General features: G+C 53.3%; 1 protein-coding gene across 11 annotated transcripts in view; it reads left to right on the top strand.

Moving 5' to 3' along the window:
• Positions 1 to 22779, top strand: part of MEGF11 (multiple EGF like domains 11) — a 225565-nt gene that overhangs the window by 192102 nt on the left and 10684 nt on the right. For 4 of the 11 annotated variants that reach the window (XR_006381546.1, XM_044229695.1, XM_044229688.1 and 1 more), the window contains exons 11-22: positions 828 to 991; positions 2012 to 2114; positions 7313 to 7459; positions 7814 to 7948; positions 13050 to 13178; positions 14240 to 14368; positions 14864 to 14992; positions 15537 to 15665; positions 17102 to 17338; positions 18860 to 18978; positions 20887 to 20953; positions 21564 to 21665. Coding sequence is in view for 9 of the 11 variants with exons in the window: in XM_044229695.1 (XP_044085630.1) it covers positions 828 to 991; positions 2012 to 2114; positions 7313 to 7459; positions 7814 to 7948; positions 13050 to 13178; positions 14240 to 14368; positions 14864 to 14992; positions 15537 to 15665; positions 17102 to 17338; positions 18860 to 18978; positions 20887 to 20953; positions 21564 to 21665 (1590 nt within the window). In the remaining 2 variants the exon portion in view is untranslated. The remainder of the gene's footprint in view (positions 1 to 827; positions 992 to 2011; positions 2115 to 7312; positions 7460 to 7813; positions 7949 to 13049; positions 13179 to 14239; positions 14369 to 14863; positions 14993 to 15536; positions 15666 to 17101; positions 17339 to 18859; positions 18979 to 20886; positions 20954 to 21563; positions 21666 to 22779) is intronic. The other 7 variants (XR_006381547.1, XM_044229693.1, XM_044229690.1 and 4 more) reach the window with 3 other exon arrangements.

Consider the following 22779-nt stretch of genomic DNA (forward strand, 5'->3'; position numbering starts at 1 on the left):
GCAGGTTCAGGGAGCTTAGAGATCAGGTCCCAGCCAGGGAAACCCCGGCCAGGGAGTTCAGTAATGGAATGGTGTTGGAATAGCTGGGGGAGCACAGGAGGGAAAGTGAGCTAACCAGAGATTAGAAGTGGGGGGAAGGAGCAGCCACTACTCCTGGGGTGGGAGAGACAGGTGGAGGAAGTGGAGTTCTGGAGTTTGGGAGTGAGGGCCACCTGATGGCAGCTGGGGCGTGGATAGAGGAGCTTTGTTACAGCGGCAGAGCAGAGGGGAGACCCAGCCACCACCACCATCAGAGAGGCCCTGCCCAAGGCCAACAAAGAGGAGGAGGGACCTCGTGTCTCTCCTGCTCCCCACCTCCAGTCTGTGGGCCGGGTCTCCCTTGGTGAATGCAGCCCACCTGGCAGCCGGCTGACGGGGAAGCCGGGGATACACACCTGCAAGGAGCAGCCCCCGTGACACAGATCAGAGGCGGGGACGGGGAGAAATGGATCTAAGACCAAACAGGCTGATGACCACCCTGAGAACAAAGGGCCCTAAAAGAAGCCTCCTGATTCCACCCTGGGCAGAGCTAGACCTCCCCATCTCAGGGGTGCCCTGCTCCAGGTGGGATTGTGCACCTGCAGGGCGAGCTGTGAGATCCCGCGGGCTGACCCGAGGTCTCCTAATAACCCTGCTGAGTTTCAGAGCAGACTCCACGTGGAATGTGTGTTCTGACCGGGTGGGCAGAGAAACGGCCATTTCAGGGGCAAGGTACCGAGATGGGGGAGTAGGCAGAAAGCCGTGCGGGGCCCCGACGGAGAGCTGACGGACCCTTTCCCTCCCCTCAGGGTGGCAAGGCCTGGACTGCACCCTGCCGTGTCCCAGCGGGACGTGGGGCATGAACTGTAACGAGAGCTGCGCCTGTGCCAACGGGGCAGCCTGCAGCCCCACAGACGGCTCCTGCTCCTGCACCGCCGGCTGGCTTGGAGACGCCTGCGAACTGCCCTGCCCGGTGAGTGCCCGCGTCCTGGCTTGCCCTCTCCCTGCAGCTGTCGGCTGTCTGGCCACAGAGGTGTACAGGGAGGAGCCCTGGCCCAGGGGGTGGGACCCTTGGATTCCGGTCTTTTCATGTGTAGAGTGCCAGTTGTCTGGCAGGCGTGGAGCCCTGGCCTCACTTCCCCCTGGCAGTGCTTGGTCAACGTCATTAACTGACCCGGGCACCCTGACTGGAGCCCAGGGGCAACCTCAGAATCCTTCCCAGCACAGGGCCACAGGACAGCCCTTAGCAGTCCCGCAGAGTGGCCGCCACTCGCACATTTTATGGCCGGGGTATGAGAGGACAAAACCAAGCTCTATTCAGTGATAACCACACAGGCTTGCTCACCGTTCTTGATCTAAGAGACAAGTAAGTTCAACCAACCAGTATGTGATATTGTTGAACGAGGCCTGTAGTCCTGGGTTCCAATGCTGACTTCGCCACATCCTAACTCTGTGACCTTGAATGTGTTCCTTCACCTCTCTGACCCTATTTCTCGTCTTTCAATGGTGACTGTAATGGTACCATGCCATAGATCTGCTGTGAACATTAAGACAAATGAGTGGTAACAGGCTCTCGATACCTGAGGAGCACACGACAAATGTCGGTTGCGACCGTCTTCCCTAGAAACAAAGAGCAAATCGGTCGTTCTTAACATGTGATCAGTGCATTACAGTTTGCAAAGTGCATTCACATTTACAGTTTTAGTTAACAGTCACCATCTACGGCCCTTCGAGCTTGACCATGGACAAGTGGGGCATGACCATCACTCTCTCCTTCCAAACCCTGTACTTCTCAACACAGCCTGGGAATTATTTGGAGTGGCCTCGTGGCCACGCGGCTCACCAGTGATAAAAAGTGCTCCCGCTCCACTCTGGCCAGTCTCTCTGTGTCCCCGTGGGGCAGCGGCTCACTTTTGTTATCCAAATCCAACAGAAGTCAGTGAAGCTCTGGGAGTCAAGGTCTGATCGTTTCTCTGGCCCCGTCCCTCCACAGGACGGCACATTTGGGCTGAACTGCAGCGAGCGCTGTGACTGCAGCCACGCGGATGGCTGCGATCCTGTCACGGGCCACTGCTGCTGCCTGGCCGGATGGACAGGTAACCGCCGCCCCCACCATGCCCCCACCCAGGGCCTGGGAAACCAGGTTCTTGGTGTTCTACTTCTCCTGACTGTTCTTTCTCTTTCTCTTTCACTTCTTCTTCTTGCTTCTCATGCATGCATGTTGCCCTTCTCTCCTCTGGGCCTCAGTGCTCCATTCCCTATAGTTCAAGCAAACCAATCACTGAACACCTATTATGTGCAGGCTTCGTTCTAAAGGCCAGGAACATACCGGTAAGAAATCAGACAAAGGCTAACACGTGGTGACTGCAGGTGCCTAATCTGTGTTCACAGAGGATAGGGCAGAGAGGGGGACAGAGACCTTCTGCTCAGCCCGGCCTCACACTCCTGGTCCCTTGTATGTGTCTATTAGCCTGTCTCCCAAACCCATGGCAAATCCATCCTCCTGCCACCATCCTGGTCCTCTAAGCACCATCTCTCAACTGGCCCGGCCTTGGCCTTCTCCTTGGTCTCTGGGCCTCCCCTCTTGCTCAGCTGCATCCATTCTGCATATGGTGGCCAGAGTGAACTTCTCAAACCCCAGCTCCATTCACATCAGTTCTTGCTCAGGGTGCCTCTTATAGAAAATCCAAAATCTGTACAGTGGCCCAGGGTCCCTAGGACCTGGTCCCCCCACCAAACCCCACCACCTCCCTTTTGCTCCCCCCCGTCACTCACTACATAGCAGCCACCTGGGGCGACCACCTTCCTGACCCCAGGCCTTTGCATGTGCCTCTTCTCTGAATGCGTGCCCTTTTCTTTTCTCTGCACTTGATGATGCCCTCTCCCCATTACAGCCCGGCCAAGACTATGTAAGACACCCTCTTCCTAATGCTTGTAATATCCTACACTTTTCTTTTTTTTGCCATACTTACATCAACTGTCACTGAACAGTCATTTAAGTATTTATTTAATATCTGCCTCCCCAGCTAGACCAGCAGCTCTCCGGAGGCAGGGCCTTGCTCACCCCAGTGTCCACTGCCTGCCATCCACTGAGAGACAGATGACATGGTGGTTAAGAACACCAAGTTGGAGCCAGACTGCCTGGTTTTGTGACCTTGGGCAAGCCCTTTAGCCTCTCATGGCCTGAATTCTCCATCCATAAAAGGCAGATAATTACAGTCCTCACAATTACAGGGTCATTTTGAAGTTTAAATGAGTTAATACATGGAAGTCCTAACAGGGCATGGTGCTGTGCTCAATAATTGCAGACCGTGAATTCAGGAAGTGATTAATAAATGCCATGCCATGTGAATGCACGCAGTCCCAGAGTGGTGGGCAGAGAGAGAGACACACAGGCATTCCTGGCAGTGTGGGTCTTCAGATCATCATTGGCACCAGGTTTCTGAGCAGCCTCTGTGTCCCACCACTAGAAAGTGGGAGCAGGGGAAGGCCAGGGCCATTGCTTCCTTGGAAGCATCTCTGCCCTGGCTCGTGGCCTACCCTGTGGTACAGAGTAAGGCCTCGCCTTAGTCACTGGCCCCCCAGACTCCTAGCTGGAGCCAAGTGGAAATCCACTTTAATTTTACATGGCCTTAATTTCAAGGGAACCGATAAGATTTTAATGATGGCTGGTGCTTAAAAATTCTGTCTTTGATGGACGACTTTTCAGCGAGGCCTCTGCTGTTCTCATATAAAGCTGATTTTCCCAATATGGTCCTAAAGGCATTTCAAAGGAGGGAATGATGTCCTGGGGTTTGTCATTTAAAAGGAGATCAGGGAAGGAAAGGAAGGGAACATGGGGTGGACCCTGGACTGCTACTCTGTGAACCCTCCCCGCCCGTTCCTGCCCCAAGAAGTCTATCCCTGTCTTCCCAGCTCCTGGCACAGTGCTCAAAACCGGCTTGACACCGGTTTTCCTCTGCCCTAAATATGCGCAGGCCTTCTCCCCTTGCCCACACAAGCCACAGACATTGACAGGTGCCCTTATGTCTCATTCACTTTGCCCTGTACATGGCAGGTGTTCAGTAAATGTCTATTGAAGTAAATTGAAAGAAGCTGGGCTATAACCATATATGGGTTTTTCCCCTTGAAGCGAAGGAACCTCCAAGGTGATCTACTCTAACCTTCTCAGACTATAGATGAGGAAAGGGAGTTGTCCAAGATCTCAGGGCATTAGTGCCGATAGGATGGGGACACGGGATTGCATCGTAAGAAGGAGCCATCTATTCATTCAATTAGCATTTATTGACTTAAGCAATCACCAGGTCCTTAGTTGGCAACTACCACGTATCCAGCACTGAGTCAGGCTCAGCAGTAAATAGCAAAATTCAATAACAGCGATAGTCTCTAGATATCTGTTATGTGCCAGACACCATGCTGGGCATCAGAGAAGTAAAGATAACCCAGATGGTGCCTTGTCCACTAGGAGCACCAAATAAGGAGGGTCGGAAGTGTCAATAAGCCATGTTCCCCACCTTCAAATTGCTAGCAGGGGAGATAAGATTTGCGTTTGAAACGTTCAAATAATAGGCAGGGACAAAGCTGTAAGCCACTGACTTTCCAAGAGATGCTTGAATCCCTGGGCAGACATCTGGGAAGACTTCCTGGAAAAGGAGGACCCTTAGCAGCCCCTGAAGGATGGAGGCTGCTGAGTTGCTGATCTTGTGGCATGAACTTGAGGTCACGATACATGGATTCTTAGCCTAACTTACAACCATCAATATGGATATGTAGCGAGTCCTGAAAAATAAAGCAGGGAGATTCCCTAGGGATAAGACAGGGAAGGATCTCTGAGGGGGATGATTATCTCTATTTAACTACTGGGAAAACAGGGCTTAGATAATGCAACTGGTGAAGTTATTTCTTTCTTTCTTTCTTTTTTAAGATTTTATTTATTTATTTGACAGAGATAACAGGCAGGCAGAGAGAGAGAGGAAGGGAAGCAGGCTCCCCGCTGAGCAGATAGCCCAATGCAGGGCTCGACCCCAGGACCCTGAGATCATGACCGGAGCCAAAGGCAAAGGCTTTAACCCACTGAGCCACCCAGGCACTCCTGGTGAAGCTATTTCTTTTCAGAAGCCATGCTTAGAAGACCCTCCCACAGGCCAAGGGGCAGCCCCTTTGGCCACTCCAGTAGAACCCAGGCTCTCCATGCAGCGGAAAACCCTGGACCCTTCTCCCCACTCAAGTACCAGTGTCCTTAAGTTCCAGGGAGTTCTTAGGACATATGAAAACCTCCAACAGCCACCCCCCTTGCTGCCACCTGCCATCAGCATAACCTCCTTATAGCTATGGTTCTCAGTTCCCAAGGAAAGGACCCCTTTGTGATGTGAAAAAACTTTTCATACACATGAGAGTAGCTATACTTTTAAATATCCATTGATGGGGAGAACACTCGATAGCAAGGAGCTGCCACACACACGAGGGTCCCACACATGAGAGTAGCTGTACTTTAAAATATCTGTTGATGGGGAGAACCCACCATGGCAAGGAACTGCCATGGAGTCAAGGGGGCTTTTGTGTGCGTTGGGTTTCATGAATCACGGCGGTGCCTGCAGACGGGTTTAGGAAAGAGCAGCATTTGCCCCAGGAGCCTTGGTCAGCCTACAGCGAGCACCTGGGGCCCGGTGGGGTCTGAGGTCCCTATCAGGTGGCAGAGCTCTGCCCTAGTCCAGGTACCTCCCGGGAAGAGCAGAGTCACCCAGCCTGCGGTCTGATCCTGGCTTTCCTACAGAAGAATTCCTTGGTCACACCTTCTGTGTTCCCAGAGAAGGGGAGACTTGCAGCTGTATCCAAAGCTTCAAGCAGGCTCATGGTTCTGGCTTCCCCAGGCTCCCCTTCGGTCAGTCAGCGGGGTTTGTCCCGGGTTAGCCCCTGGAGCACCCAAAACTGTCCTGCGCGAGACCTCCGTCAAGGGGTGAAGTGTGCCGGCCAGGTTCCCTCCCTCCGCAAAGAGGCCTCATCTCTCAGAGAGTGGCACCGAAAGCCCTCCCCGTGCTGCCAAATTGAGATGTCACAGGGAGGGAATGTGGGCGCTCAAGTAGATGAGCACTGCAGGGATGAGTAAAAGCCCATTGCCGCCCCCCCTCACCCCCGCTCTCTCTGGCTGCTCAGCCTTCCCTCGCTTTCCCACGGGCTCAGGTGGGCTTGTACAATTCCAGCCTGCCTCCAAATTGGTCCCACTGCTCTCCTACTGCTGCTGGGGCTGGCTGTCTTTGCCGGGCCTGAGTCTTCCGCCCCCTTTCTGTCTCTTTCCCATAATCCCTGTCCCCATAACAAGGCAGACATGATTTTCAAACTAATTCCACTTTTCTCTAAGCCTCTGATGTTTGCCTTCCCAAGCCAAGCCAGCTTCCTGGGCCCACACCTTCCGTTCGCCTAATGCATGTCAGCCTGGAAGTATTTCTGCCCCAGAGGAAACCCCACCTCAGAGCCGGGCCCTCCAGGCTCAGACCTTTTGAAATTCCTGCCTAGCCTTTGGGCTGCAGTCACCTCCATACATACTCAGTCTGTCTCAGCTCAGAAAGACCCTGTAGGCCTTCTTCCTCTTTCTTAATAGAATACATCGCAGTGCAGAGAATCAGAGTGCGTCATCCAGGGACAGAAAAATGTCATTTCGCAAAGTGTTGGTTTCTCTCATACACATGTGTGCACGTAGGATCTAAAATCCACGTTGTGTTGAGGGCTGCAGTCAAAAGAACCCAGAAAGATCCCAGCCACTGTCTGGGCCCGCACCCTCAGGCTGGTTGGCTGGGACCCAAAGGATCAGTAGTTCCCGGGCTAACGTGGGTGGGCACGGCTGCAGCAGGCCCTGTAACAGCGCTCCCTTGCTCCACAGTTGGTTTCTGTCAAGCCTAACCTTGGAGAGCAGCTAAGACGTTACAAAGGAAGGTGGCCCTTCATGACCTGGTTCGTTCTTGACCTGGTCTCATCTCTTGCTATTTTGTACTTGGTGGCTTAGCCACACTATGCTGTTTTCTTTTAAGGGATGGTTCTCTCTCTTGCCTCGTGATTTTTGCACAGAGAGTTTCCTTTACCTGGTAAATTCTTCCGTGGCCCTTAGGACTCACTGTGGGCATCACCTCTTCCTGGAAACCCTCCCTGACCAGCCAAGCTCAGACTGGAGTTTTCCCCTACATTCCCAGATGTGCTGTGCCCTCCCCCACCCCTTCATTCTGCAGGGGGCCCCTTCCCAGCATCCTTCCCTCTGCCTTCACTCCTCTTACCACTGACCCAGGTTTACCTCTGCCCACAGGTATCCGCTGTGACAGCATGTGTCCTCCTGGCCGCTGGGGTCCCAACTGCTCCGTCTCCTGCAGCTGCGAGAACGGTGGCTCCTGCTCCCCAGAAGATGGGAGCTGCGAGTGTGCCCCTGGCTTCCGAGGACCCTTATGCCAGAGAAGTAAGGCTGAGCCCCCCGCCCTCTGGATGGCTCACCCTCCCCACCCCTTCCCTGTTGGAACAAGTCCTGGCCTAAGAGGGGCTGGGCTCCCAGAGTCAGCCCCCATCAAACCCCTCCCTTCAAGTCCCCTCTCTCCCTGTGCTGGTTTTTCCATCCCTAAGTTCAGGTCCATCCCGGCTCCTTGGGGGGAACTGGACCAGACCACAGCTTTTCTCTGCAGAAAGGGTGCAGGGTGGGGACCCCTCTCCCCATACTCTTGAGGAGCCTGCCTTCTCCCCTGTGTGGGGCAGGATGGGCAGCCAAACTGACTGGGGCCCTTGAGGCTGCTGACTGCCATCTCCACTTCATCCCCAGTCTGCCCCCCCGGGTTCTTTGGCCATAGCTGCACCCAGCCATGTCCCCTCTGCGTGCACAGCAGTGGACCCTGCCACCACATCAGCGGCGTCTGTGAGTGCCTCCCGGGATTCTCCGGAGCCCTCTGCAACCAAGGTAGCATCTCCAGGGCAAGCGTGGGCCCGGGAGGTGAGGCAGCCTGGGAAGGAAGTGGCTGGAAGGAAGGGCTTGGGGACTCTCATCATACTCAGGCGTACCCTTCTGAGACTTGGTCACCACCAGGTGTGAGACAAAGCTATTAGGCAGTTCAAGGAACAGGCTCAGAAAAGTTAAATGACTTCTCCATGGTCTCATAGCTAGGACGTGGAAGAGCTGAGAAATTCCAACTCCAGAGCTGATGAGAAATGAAATTAGCGTAGATGAGTTCTGCATAATAAGTGTCCCCAAATGGCTTATGCTGAGTGCCAAGTGGTAAAGGCAGGGGATGACGTGGGAGCTCAGAGGAGACAGTTCTGGCAGGGGCTGGAGATGGCAGCTTCCCAGATCTCCCCCCACCTCCCACCGCCCCCAACTCAGGCCAACATCACTGATCCCTCACGGCACACTTTCCCGTCTCGGTGGCAGAATCCTTCGCAACGCCAACTCCAGCCAGCCTCCGCCGCTCAGCAGGGCTTGAAAAGGGAGCTAACGCTGACTTGCATTGGTGTGCCACTCCACTGGCTCCCTGGGGGGGAAAGCCTTGCTTTGTAACATTTGCAAGCAAGTTCCATGATCTAAATGTCTCCACCATGGTGGATTCCATGGTACCAGAGCCTTAACACGGGTCACAGAACTGCTGCATCTGTAACACCCAGTGTGAGGGCAGAAGCTGGCCACAGCACATAGTGCTGTTTACTGGTGTCTGTAGCTCAGTGAGGCCAAGGCTGTGCGGAACTGGGGGGCGGCTCCATGCTATTGCAGTCCTTCAGCGAGGCCTCAGCCTGAGAGGCACAGACGGAAGAAAGGCACTATGGGTAAAGCAGGCAGCTTGGGTGTGGACACGCGACCATCCAGCAGAAGGGAGCGGCCGAAGGATGCGGGGGACTGGGTAGGGTCAGCAGAGGGTGCTGGGAAGGGCGTCTGGGGCCCTTGTGACAGCTTAGAACACAGGGTTGCAGAATTTGCCCTCGATCCTGTAAGGAGCAAAAAGATCTTAGACTAAGGTAAACTTAGAGCAGAAAACAACTTCAAGGTCATCTGTGCAAGAATCTCATCTGGCCTGTGCTCAAATGCTTCCACTGAGAGCTCACTCCCTCCCAGGGGCACGGATTCTTTTGATGGATAATCACCACTGAGCTGGGCTGGCTTTGTAAGTGTATGGGCCGTTAATATGTATGAGTGGAAAGTTCACTCCATGATGCTTTGAGGTCATGAGAAGTTTGGGCCCCAGGGAAGCATATGTGACAGTTTCATTTGCTTGCAGCCCTCCTAGGACAGTTTAATCATAACCTGACACGTCGAGGTTTACTTATTAAACATCGGAGACCCAGCCGTCAATACAGATAGGCTGGGTCTAATTTCGGATCTGAGCAGCCCGAGGAGTAACGCTCAGATCCCGCGATGTCTGATTTATCGCCCGCTGGCCTAATGAGTATTTTCCCCATATAGATCTAATAGAGTTTGCTATTAATGGCAACTGCCCTGGTTAAGTCTCAAACCTTGTAAAAAATTGAACTGACACTTTCTAATGACCGGCTTTCCAGCGAGTTACAAATTACAGACACTGCTTATGCAGAATCATTAAACATAGATTAAATATAACCAGATGTTTTCTTTTCACCAGCCCCCTTTTCCACCGCCCCTCTTTTTGCCTCACTCTTGATTCAGCTAAGAATTCAACCAATTAATGTATTAGACTGATCGCATTAGCAGCTCTGTAGGTGAATTTGTCTGCCTCATGTGGGTGAGAAGGACTTCAAAGATAAGACTGTCTTGTTAGGGAAGCTCAGAGCTGGTGTGGGGGAGGTGGGTAGGTGGAGCAGCTCACCCCACTCCCCATCCAGGGCCAGGACTGGGGAATGGGCTCCCCAGATCAAGTACTTCCCAGAGGCGGGGAAGAGGAGGCTGGGCGACCTGCTGGAATCTGGGCTACAGGTAGCAAGATGTGCGACATCTGCCCTGGAAGGAGCTAAGGTTTTTGCCAGGGGAGGCACAGGGCCCAAAGAGCCATCCCCCTCCCCACAGCTGTTAACCAGGGCCTGAGGCCAGGGAGTGCAGGGTACAGACCCTGTTTCAAAGGTGAAGGGTCATGCGGTCTGCTTAAAGGTGCTTAACCATTAAGTGGCAGACCTTCCTCGCTGTGTGACCTTGGGCAAGCTGCTTAACCTCTCTGTCCCTCCGTTTCCTTATCTGTGAAGTAGAGTTAATAATAGGAATAATAATGAAAATATTGAATATCAACAGTATTACGAGGTCGACTGAACTGATATTTGCGAAGCATTTTGAACAGTGTCCAGCGCATGTAAGTGCCATAGAAGTTTTTGTTGACTGCATATATAAAATTAAGACCCAAACCCAAGGCTTTAGACTGGAGACCCGGGTGTGCCGTGCTGCCTTCATTAGTTGTCCCAACCACTGATCATGCCCAGGAAAGGCATAGGGTCGACACAGATCCTAGGTTCCAGCTGCTCACTATCTGGTTGGGGAAGGGCTGTCAAGGGGAGGCAGCGTGGCATAAAGAAGAGGGTGCGAGCCCAAGGTTTAAGAGAACTGGGTCGTGGTTAAGTTGCTTTGCTTCAAGAATCAGTACCTTCCCGTGGTCCTCTACGTGGCTCAGCCGACTGATGGCCTTGGGGGTTCCAGGAATTCCTGCTTCATAATAGGAATGCAATGAAGCCTTCTTCGAGGATGGAGGGCTAGCTACAGCTGGACTCTGAGGGGAGAAGGTTGAACTGAGAAGAGCTCAAAGGGGCAAGAGTCCATGATCCCAGGAGAACTCACTGGAAGGTCACTGTCCTATTCTGGCCATTATGGAAGACTTCCTGAGTGTTTGCTATGTGTCAGGCACTATGCTAGGCACTCAGACATAGCAAAGAACAAGAGAGCCAAATCCCCTGCCCTCACTAAGCCTGTGGTCTAAAGAGGGGCATTTGGAGCTCAGTCTTCCCCAGCAGGACCTGGGGGTTGTGGGGGGTCCAGTTTACTTCCATACATTCAGCCACCATGCCTGCTTTTTCTGGGCATCGTGGAAGACAAAGACACGGCCAGAACTCAGGCCTGGCCTGAAATCAGCTCACAAGTCACAGTAACAGAAGACCAGGGAAGAAACTAAGAGTCTGGGGCTTCGAACAGGGACATAGCTGCCCAGAACAGAGATGATGGGTGAATCAGAATTAAGTTCAGTTTTAAGTAATGTAAAAACCCCCAAATAATTGACTTGAAACTGACAAAACTTATTTTCCTCAGAAAGAAAGAAAGAAAGAAAGAAAAGAAAGCAAGCAAGAAGCAATCCAGAAGTAGACCAGAAGTAGGGTCACTTACAAAGGGGTCAGGGGCCAGCCTCCTTCTGTCCTGTTTTTCAGCCAACCACAGCACATGGCCTCCACCTCTGATGGAAGGTAGCTGCATAAACTCCAGCCCCCTCTTCCACAATTCTTATCCATAATCCACATTATCCTTCAACAAGGATGAGCAATGGACAGACAGACACGCATTTCCACTTACCAGAGTGTAGTCACATGGCCTAAGATTATTGCAGGTGGCCATAAGCCCAGCTAAAACTCCGGATTCTACTTCTAAGGAAGAAGAGGCTGGATTATTGAAGTACTGGCAGCCCACTACAAGGGGATCATGGGGAAGGTAGCTTTTAAAATGAGTCTTAGGGGCGCCTGTGTGGCTCAGTCAGTTATGCATCTGATTCTTGATCTCATCTCAGGTCTTGATCTCAAGAGTCTGAGTTCAAGCCCTGCCCTGGGATTGACACCGGGCATGGAGCCTACTTAAAAATAATAAAAATAGGGGCACCTGGGTGGCTCAGTGGGTTGAAGCCTCTGCCTTCGGCTCAGGTCATGATCCCAGGGTCCTGGGATCAAGCCCCGCGTCAGGCTTTCTGCTCCGTGGGGAGCCTGCTTCCTCCTCTCTCTCTCTCTCTCTCTCTCTGCCTACCTCTCTGCCTACTTGTGATTTCTCTCTCTCTCTCAAATAAATAAAAAAATAAAAATAAAAATAAAATGAGTCTTATAGGCAGGGTAAGATTTCCACAGTTGGACAGGGGGGTCAGGGAAGCTTTGGAGGGGAACAGCTGGAGCAAAGGCACGGAGTGTTATTAGAATGTGGTGTGTGGGCCAGTGGCTTCTGTGTCTTGGAGAGAGGGGCATTCTCCAGGTGAAGTCGCTTAAGTGTTCATCATTAGGAAACAGATTTTATTCTGGGGCAGTGGGAGCCACTGTGGATGTTGGAGCAGGGCACAGAAGAACCATGAAGAGAGTTGTGCTTTAGAGCGCTCAAACTGTAGGAAGCAGAGGATGAACTGCAGGGAAAGGAGAGGTAGACCTAGTTCTACAGAAACTTGCAGCCTGGTTGAGGAAACCAGCCCTTCCTTTAGGGGCCAAGGAGTCCTCCAGGGCAGGGTGAGGACCACAACCCTGCAAGGGACTCAAAGTGCAATACCACACTCTGCGGAATAGAGCACCTTGTGAGCCCAGGAGGGCTGTCTGGAGGCTGAAGGAAGGCTTGAGGAATGGGTGGCATTTGGAGAGACAGGAAATGGGAGGCAGAGACAGTCATCCAACAATCTAACTGCAGCCCCACCTGCCCCCAAGCACCTGTCCCTCTCCTTCCAGCTACATTGTCCACACTCGTGCCTGTGGGATCAGTGATGCCAGCAAGAATGTGGTAACAGCAGAAGGCTGCAGGGCAGTGTGGGCAGCACTGGATGGAGGGCGGAGGCAGGATTCCCAGCCTCACCGCTTCCATCTGTGAGGCCCCAGTCTAGCGACTCTGCCTGTCTGTGCCTTCAAAGGGGATCCTTAACTGAGTCTCCAGAGGAATGCAGCGGTGGGCCCAAGAGGGGAACTCATTTAAGTGCAGATGTAGAAGGACAATGGGGCTGTAGAGGTGGGCAGTTCCCACCCAGATCTGGGAGCCCCGGGGCCATCCCGGGGCCATCCCGGGGCCCTCCCGGGCCGTGGCCCAGAACTTCTGGGGGCGCAGCAGCTGTGGATGGTGGTCTGAGGGGAACAGGTGGGAGGGCAGGTGCCAGGCTATCCTGTGCCCACAGTGTGTGCTGGAGGGCACTTTGGGCAGGACTGTGCCCAGCTCTGCTCCTGTGCCAACAACGGGACCTGCAGCCCCATCGATGGCTCCTGCCAGTGCTTCCCTGGATGGATTGGCAAGGACTGTTCACAGGGTAAGCCGCTGCCCAAGCAATGCCCCCCACCAGGAGTCAGGCCCCCAAACACACCCTCCTCCTTGCCCGGAACCTCTTTGCCCCTGGTGCCTCCACCTCCTAGGACTGAAACCTTCTGTAGACAGGAACGTCCACCTGAGTCCCAGTTAGAGTCCCATAGTTAACACTAATAAATAATATTAGTTATTAACTAACATAATATTAGTTATTATGATGAGTTATCATGTTATTAACATGATCGTCGGTGTTATTAACTGTTAGGATGAAAGGTACTGACATTGTTGGGAATACTGTTGTTGCCACTGAGAATTAATACTCCATGAGCACTTGAGTAAGGAGTAGCCCTTAGGTTTGGTTGGGGAGGAAGAAGGGGCAGGGACTAGCATACTGGGATTTGGAAATGGGGTGAGACCAGGGCAGTCACCTCAGAGGGGTGAGGGCATCCCCTGAGTGACCCATGTGAATGCTTTCCTGGGCACATAGCCTGGACAAGCATTGTAGAGGCTGTTCTTAGAAGGTGTACCCAGAGACCGCACAGTGTAAAGGTGGACACCTAACCTCTGTCCCATCTGATGGGTGAGATGGGGACAGCACCCCTAGTGAGGTCCCCGTCAGATGACTGGGTCTGAGGGAAGTTCCCTTCTGGTGGAGACACAAGTGTCATCCTCAGGGAGCTCAGCAGCTCAAAGAAGGGAGGCCCTTATCCTGGGGAAGCCCCCATCGTCACGGGAAGTTAACACCGTGTTCACACTGTAAACTGCTATGCTTAGTTTACCACACCCACCCACACGCTCCAGATCACAGCCAGTCCCCCAAGAAGGGAAGTTCAGGAGCCCTCAGAGCTGGGAGAGTGGGCAGAGAATCTGGGCTTCATGGGAATCCCGGGTAAGTGGGCCAAGAGGTGAGTGGAGGAGTTCCGGGAACAGCGTGTCAGGAAAGCCGGGGAATACCAGCTGGGCGTGTGGTGGCATCTCAGCTGATGGGCCATCCCCCTTCCTCTCTCCTTTTCTGTCCGATTCGCTCTGCCTTGCCCTCACCCTGTGCATCCCACCCGCCCCCAGCTTGTCCCCCAGGGTTCTGGGGCCCTGCCTGCTTCCACACGTGTAGCTGCCACAACGGGGGGAGCTGCAGCGCTGAGGACGGCGCCTGCCACTGCACCCCTGGCTGGACTGGACTCTTCTGCACGCAGCGTAAGTCCTGCCTCCAGGCCTCCCAGCTATTCGGAGTCTCATGCTGCGGCCTGCTGGCTGCCTTGGGCATCGTCCAGGCCTGTGGAGGGAGGGACGACACAGGCCCAAGGGCCAGCAGCTGCCCCCACCCCACCCAAGGAGTAGGAAAGCTGGGTAGACTCACGGGCTTGAAGAGCCCCGAGTCCTGGGAAGTCAGGACTCTAAGGTGCTCCAGCACTCAAGACCTGAGCCCATGGACAGTGGGGCCCAGAGAGGGAGGAACAGCCTCTGGCTACGCAGCAGGCAGACCCCAGCCTGGCCTCTCTGTGCTAAGGCACCTTTGTCTAAAGGACCCCTCATAGCCACCCCTACCCCTTCAGCCTGAGCATCTGCCGTGCAGAGGATGGCTGAGGTGAGGTGCTCGGTCTCAAAGGGCCTTGTTCTGTACTCAAAGAGGCAGATGACAGGTTTGGTCCCAACTGTACTGCTGCAGTTGTCCCCACCCTGTTTCTCCAGGCTGCCCTGCAGCGTTTTATGGGAAGGACTGTGGGCGCGTGTGCCAGTGTCAGAACGGCGCCAGCTGTGACCACATCACCGGCAAGTGCACCTGCCGCACAGGCTTCACCGGGCGCCACTGTGAGCAGAGTAAGCTGTCCCTACCCCTACCCCTGCCCCTTGGTGTTGGTGCCAGGCATCAGCCTCCTGCCAGGGAAGCCTCACCCCGACCCCCGCCAGTCTACTCATTCAGGGCTGTCCCCTTCCTGTTCCTGGATTTCTGGAGCAACTTCCAAGAAACAGGGCTAAAGAGGGTCATGACTACATGGATGTTTGTAGTGAGGCTTCCTCCAGCTGGGAGTGGTGCTGAGAGCAGAACGGAGGCCTGAGGGAATAAAGGGAGGCAGATCTTCTTCAGTTCTCTGAAGCCTCAGTGGTGCCCAGCTCAGGGCCCCGCATGCAGAAGATGCTGCGTACGTATGTCAAGTGCAGAGGAAGTCGAAGTGGGTGTCCCCCACACTCAGGGCAGAGGTGCTCCGTCCACCCCCAAGAATCAAACCAGCCCACAGCGGGAGCCACAGGGAAATAGGTTTTACTCCTACAGTTGGAAATGCCTAATCACAGCTGGCCCCATGTGGCAGGAGGAGAGTGGGTGTGTCTCACCGTCTGTCCATTTCTTCTTCATGCTCTACAGGATGTGCACCGGGAACCTTTGGCTACGGGTGTCAGCAGCTGTGTGAGTGCATGAACAATGCCACCTGTGACCACGTCACTGGCACCTGTTATTGCAGCTCTGGATTCAAAGGAATCCGGTGTGACCAAGGTATACATAGGTGGAGAGTCCCTAGGCAGGGGGCAGGACCTAGGGAGATTCCAGTGGGAATGACTGGATTTCACAAGGACAGCTTGCGACTTCCCTTTATACAGTTTTGGAAGGAGAGCAGAAGGGGTGCGTTGCAGGGAGGCAGGTGGTGCAGGAGCCTCTCGGTCATGGCTTCCCCAAGCTCATCCTTGACAAGTTTCCTGTGAGTCAAACAAGGGGAACCACAAGCTCGTCCTGTGGAAGGGCCAATGGACAGTCGAAGATAGGCCCAGTTCTGGTTGTGTCATTACCTGCTAGATGTCCTAGGCAGGTCATTTCCTTTTACTGGGCTTATTATTCCACATGCGAAGTGGGAAGAAAGTAATCCTTGTCTTCGAGCACAACACAAGGCTCTTTTGAGGGCAAAGGAGCCCCAAAGGGCTTAACCCTGGCTCCAGGTCTACAGAGGACACCCCATAGTACGGTTGTGAGGACCAAGTTGAGACAATATAGAGAACCTGGCACAGTCCCGGCCCATAAGCAATCACTCAGTAAATGATTCTGTATACATACAAACCCGTTGTGAAGTGCTGCAAGAAAATAAGGGATTATATTGTTTGTTCCACAAGATGGGGAGTAAGAAATGGGCTTTCAATTTACTCACATAACAGAAAGGGGGCCAAAGGCATTTCCATTGCATTCTGATGCTATGAAGAACGATAATGCAGGGCGTTATTTCCCTGAGGATGCTGGCTAGCTCCGTTTGGCCAGTTGCTGATGATGGCCAAGGAGAGCCGGCCAGCAGGATGACCTCCACCATGGGCTTAGCATCAGCGTGGAGAGTTAGCCCACACATCCATCATCAAGAGGGGTTCTGTGGACAGTATTCCTGGGCACAAAGGCACACTCTTGTTGCCAGTCTGTCATACGGTGCTCATGGTTCCCTGCGAAGGATGGGATTTATTGTCCCCATGTTACAAATGAGCGAACGGAGGACTTAGAGTCACACAGCTGATAAGCAAGGACATGGCCTGAGTCCAATTTTTCCCAACTCCTGAGGAACCTGACTTTACCAGTTACTGGTTATATGATCTTGGGTAAGTTATCTAACCTTGCGATGACTCAGTTTCTTCATCTGTGCAAGGGAAATAATTAAATAGTCCCTATCTCCTATATCTCTAACTCACTTTTTAGAACAAAGTACTCAGTAAAAATTCGTTGTTATTTTATTTGCCATCCGTGATCACATTTGTTCTTTGTCATAAACCTGGAACTCCATCCTCTGGAGGTAGTTGAAGAAACAGAAACAGTGAGGGATAGGATCACACAGGGATTGAAGAACAGGGCCAAAGACCAGAACCCAGGTCCCCTAAATTTAGAGGAATCTAGGCCCTGGGCCAGGATCTGCAGAGCAAGCAGGCCTGCCCCAGACTCAGGTCCTCCCTCTCCATCCGCAGCTGCCCTCATGATGGAGGAGCTGAATCCCTACACCAAGATCAGCCCAGCGCTGGGTACAGAGCGACACTCGGTGGGTGCTGTCACGGGCATCGTCCTCTTGTTGTTCCTCATTGTGGTGCTGCTAGGCCTGTTTGCTTGGCGCCGGCGGCGACAGAAAGAGAAAGGCCGTGACCTGGCACCCCGTGTCTCCTATACACCTGCCATGAGGATGACCAGCACTGACTACTCGCTCTCAGGTAAGGGCTATGCCCCCAGCATCCCCTCTCCTACCCCAGGAGGAGCCACATGATATCCTGGGCACCCGGGTTTATTGTTGAACGTGGGTGGTCATGCTTGCAGGATTGCCTGCTGCGGCTCAATGCTCAGACTCTCTTGGAGAGATAGTGGGGGTGGAGAGCAAAAACCTACTTGGGAAAAGTAGATGGGGTTTTATGAGATTGTCATTTCCTGGGTGCCTAGCTCTGAGCAGCTATGTTAGGAGTCTCCTTCCGTTTCCCCAGAGCTTCCTTCCCATCTTTCTCACCAGGCTTTGGTCATAGGAACAGTAACTTTCCTAAACTCTCAAGGGTAACCTCTTCTCAGCCCAATGCCTGAGCCACCTCAAAACAGTCCTGGGGCTGTTTCCAAGCCCTGTTCCATCTTTGCTTCCTTGCTGAAGGCCTCAGAGCACCCTCCCTCCCAGTTTCCAGAGTTAGAAGGGCCCTCTTAATATATTAGAAGGTGATGGTGTCTGACTTGGGGTTGGGGGAGAGTTGAAAGTTTGGGCAATGACCCAGTATGTCCACAAACTTGGTAGTATCTCCAGTGGGCATTCTATCTAGAGTCTGAAACAGATGGAGGTGGGGTTTTGGGGCCAGATTCCTTCCTTTCTCCTGAACCTGGGACTATTGCCTTAGAAAGGAGGATTTGGGCTTTATATTTACTCAAACAGAAGAGGTCAAAATTCTCTGAAATTGCCCACAGCCCTGGGCCACAGGACACTGGGCCTGTCTGGGTAGGCACAAGGATGATCACTTTCTCCAGCTGGCTCCATGCAGCCTCCAGCATCTCGGACTTAGAAAACCAAGATCACATCAGCCCATTCCTGCTAAGTACTGCCCACCATGTGCCTACTCTATGCGAGGTGCTACAGGGTAGACAGGGGTAGTCCAGGTGCAGACCCTGCCTTCAAAGAGCTCCTGGCCTGCTTGCCTCCCTGGGTTTCAGCCAAAGCAAATATCCCCTGACGAAATCCCAAGCCCAGAGAGGATTAGGGGATTTTCTTCTATGCCTGTAATGAGTAAGTCTGGCCAGTTTTCCCACATCACTCCACTGGAATTCCCCTACACTATGGAGGGGTCCTGGAATCTGTAAGATTCTCAGCTGGGGCTGAGAGGAGAGGGATTCTCTTTATGGCCTCATTGCTGGGAGAGATCTCTGGAAGGAGGCAGGGGAAGCCAGCACAGCCCTATGCAGCAGCTCAGGGACACAGGAGGCTGTCAAAGCCAACACTCCTCTCCATGCTCTAGTTGCTGGGTGCCACCCTCCACACTGGCAAGCCTGACATGCCCTGCAGGGAGGGACACTGTGAAGAAAGAGGCAAAGTAGCTCTACAGACTTCTGTGGGGGTAGTGGATACCAGAAAGCTTGGGGGATGGGGGACTTAGGTGTCTCTCTTTGCAGAGCACTCCCAAGGCTGCTCAGCTCAAGTGTTAATATTGGAGTGTCTCGTGCCAGAGGCAGGGATATGATGGTGTGGCACCTTGTTCTCTTCCCAGATTTGTCTCAAAGTAGCAGCCATGCCCAGTGCTTTTCCAATTCCAGCTACCACGCACTGGCGTGCGGGGGGCCTGCCACCAGCCAGGCCAGCACTCTGGACAGGAACAGCCCCACCAAGGTACCGGGTCCCCGACTCCCCAGCCCCCTACCCACTGTGCTCCCAGGGAGCCCTCACCTCTGCCCAAGAAGGAACCACACCCCAGCTGGAGGGTTCATGTAGAACCAACTGCCAATACATTAAACACAGCCCTGTGAGCCACAGGACATATAAACACTCTGTGAAGCATTTAACAGGAAGCCAGCAGATTACATGGAACTAACAAGTGCCATCTAACCAGCAGACATCACATGTAACCAACCTAGCATCCCTCAACAGGAAATACACCCCCGCACCCGTGTGTAACGAACTGGTACCAAATCATGTGATCAGCAGGTAGAGCCTTCCAGATAACCATGCAGCCATTTTTGCTCTATAACGTATGTAATCAAAACACTGCACCACCTACCACCAATCACTGCAGAGCATTTCCAACACCACGCATGCAAACAGCACCTTAGAGAGTAACCGCTGGTACTCAGGTACCACCAAGATGCTCTTATATCTGGCAGACACGTTATTGCTACATACCTGCTACCATATTTTGCAATCAGAACCAACACGAGACAGGAAACCCAAACATCAGCCGTAGCCAATTCATTGACAGCGAACCCTTCAGGCCTTCAAGGACAGGTGTGCACCAGCCCGGACAGGGTCCACCCTTCGCTGCTCCCAGCATAACCCTGGCTGGTGGCAAGATCTCCTCTTATAATAAATCACAGGCCCTCAGGCAAGGATGTTTCGGCACACATGGGTAGGGAGCAACAACCCCCCACCCCCACCCCGGCCGCCGGTGGTGTGCCTGGACCTGTACTGGGGAGAGCAAGAGGTTCGGAAATGTAAACAGCCTCAAGGACCAAAAGGTCTGACAGGCTCCTGCTGCACACTTCCTGACACCACCTAAGCATGTGCACGCACACACACCCCTGCACACGCATACATATGATAGCAGGACCATGAGGAGGGCAATTGCAGGGCTCCTGGCCTCCTGTACAGGAAAGATGGACAGAAGCAGTTTTCATGTTCCAAGCCTCTGCCCTAGAGCTCTGGGAATCCTTTTACCCTGTGGCCCCACAGAAAATGTCCACCAGTCCACAAGCCTGGTGGCAGTTCAGCTTGAACTCCCTAACATAACACAGGGGCAACCACAGTCAAACCAGAAGGCCAAGGCCACTTTCTGCCACTTGTTCTCAGCCTCAGTTTTCATATGAAAGGGAAGTGCTGTTAACAGTGTGTCCCGAGGCCTCTGTGCAAAGTCTGTAGCCCTTAGCCCCACAGCTTTGGTCCCTCTTCCTGTGTTACTCCTCAGCTTGGACTCTCATTCCCAGCTTCAGCTTTAGGCTTGTCTGAGGAGCTGGAAGCTGAGGGAAGGGAATCTGGATTTTCCTAGTATGAGGCTCTTGCTTATTCACTAGACCCGTATTATCAAGGCTGCAGCAGGTCAGAAACAAATAATGCGAAGGACAAGCCTTTCCCTTGCTTACAGGCCAGGTCAGGTAGCAGGGGTGACCACGATGTGGCAGACAGCCTTAGCACCTCCCTTTGTACTGGCGATGGCCTCAAGTTGCATCTGAGACACTGCCACAGCCAGTTCTCCTACAGCTCAGTCCCACCTAGCTGACCTACTTCCCTGTCAGGGCCAGCCAGCTAAGGTCAGGCCACTTCCTGGCTCTTGGGTGGTCGGCCCTACTTTGTCCCAAGGGCTGGGAACCCTCTAACTTCAGCCAGACAGCTTAGAAGGGGGTAGATTCCACTGCCACTGATCTCAGTCATGCCCTGGTGCACCTAGCTCTTCTTCCCCTCAATTATCTGAGGTGTAGCTGGGTCAGGATCATCACGGGGTGGGTACACAAGGCTGGACAAAGTGAAGGCTGGGTAGGGGCACCTCGGGAGCAAAGGGATTAACTTGCTCTCCTACTCTCCAAACAGCTCAGTAACAAGTCCCTTGACAGAGACACAACAGGCTGGACCCCCTACAGCTTTGTGAACGTGTTAGGTCAGTAGTGGCTTGAGTCTAATCCCCTGCCATCATGTCCCACCTGTTCTCCTTTTTCCACACTGAAAGGGTCTCTGTCCTAACTCCAAGAGAGGAGGTTAGTAGATGAATCCTGAGCATGGGTTCCCCCAGGGAGAAGGGGTGTGAGGAAACTCAAGCCCTTGTTTTCAGTTCTCATAAGCAAATGAGGCCCAGGATGCCCTTCATTTCTAGTAGGGGAGAGTGGCTATGACCTGTGGAACAAAAAGGAGGCAGCTAGGGCCTGGATGTGGGGCTTCCAGATGTGGGCAAGAGATTTATTCACCGTTTGGGAAAGGGACCCTTGCCTGAGCCAGGCCCTGCCAAGGTACTCCTTTCCAAGGGCTTCCTTCCTCTGCCCCACTGCCCTAGTGGGCATCAATTCCGGCGGGGAGGGGGGGGCAGGGGTAGCGAGAGAGGAAAGGTAGATGGCCTCAACTCTAATAGATCCCCTGGCCTTGTCCCTCTAGATATTATACATCAGGGCCCTGACTCCTTCCAGCCTGCCCAACCCTGACCCCCTCCATACTCCCCACCCTGCCATACTAGGGCCCTGGGAATAATGGCTCCTCCCTGTCATTCCTCTCACTAGACTCCCATTTCCAGATCAGTGCCCTGGAGGCCAGGTACCCGCCCGAGGACTTCTACATTGAACTTAGACACCTCAGCCGCCCCGCTGAGCCACACTCACCAGGTTAGACCCCCAGCCCTACCCTCTACCCACTGGGCTCCCTAGGCTTTCCTACCAGCCCAGACCCAGCACCTGCCCTACCCCTTCCTGCCCCTTGACTCACCTGCATGGTCCCAAAACTCTCCCTTTTGGGCCCTCCTCCTTCCCAACATGGTTAGTCTATAAACCCAATCCCGTATCTAAAGGAAACTTGCCTGGATTCATCCCCATCACCCCTTCTGCTCCTGTCATGGTCAGTGGGTGTGGACAAACTGACAGGTATTACGTGAAAGGGACACAACATAATTGTACTCCCTACAGGCCACAGAATACAACCCTAAACCACTGAGAAATGACTTGAGGATGGGAACACCTTTGGGGTTCTCTGAGCCCTATGAGTGTGGATGACAAGCCCAGTGTCCTCCAGAGAGAGAGAGACCCTAGACCCACCAGTGGCTCAGGTCAAGCTCTCCCAGATCATACGGTAGGGTTGTCAAGCAGGGATCTGGAGAGGCTGGGGTAAGATGTGCCCACCATCATCCTCTCTGCTCTGTACTAAGCTCAAGCTAGTGGCTTAGGGAAGATGAAAAAAGCAGACTTGCAAAGTCAGTCCTGCTGTGGGAGGATGTGGAGTTATAGAAATAGGTACCATAGGAACTAAGCATAAGGAATTAACAGAGAATATAGCCTCCCTAACAAGTGGCCTCTCAGGCAGGACCTTAGTATACTGGAGAACCCTCGGGCTCTGGCTGGTTTCTAGAGCTCAAGGAAATGCAGCTCTGCCAACCCTGCCAACCCTGGGTGCAATAGCACTAAGAAGCATGAAGGTTCTGAATTTATCTGCCCACTGAGCAGCTGTGGGCTGCAAAGACTCTGAGTCTGCACCTCGAGTCTGTGCTCTTGGCTGTGGGTCCCCTGGCCGCGTCTAGATCTTTCAATAACCTCACCAAATACAACCATTTACCACCCTCCCACCACACACATACTACCACCATGCTGTATGTCTTTCCCCAGGGGCGCATGGTCTGGGCTCAGCCCAGATTTCTCCCCGCTTCCAAGATGTACACTCTACAGTGTAGCCAGAGCCACCACATGCTATCATTTTGTGGCTTACACTAAGGCAGGCTGGTGGCTAATG

The sequence above is a fragment of the Neovison vison genome, chromosome 13 (genome assembly GCF_020171115.1).
Source record: "Neovison vison isolate M4711 chromosome 13, ASM_NN_V1, whole genome shotgun sequence".
NCBI lineage: Eukaryota > Metazoa > Chordata > Mammalia > Carnivora > Mustelidae > Neogale > Neogale vison.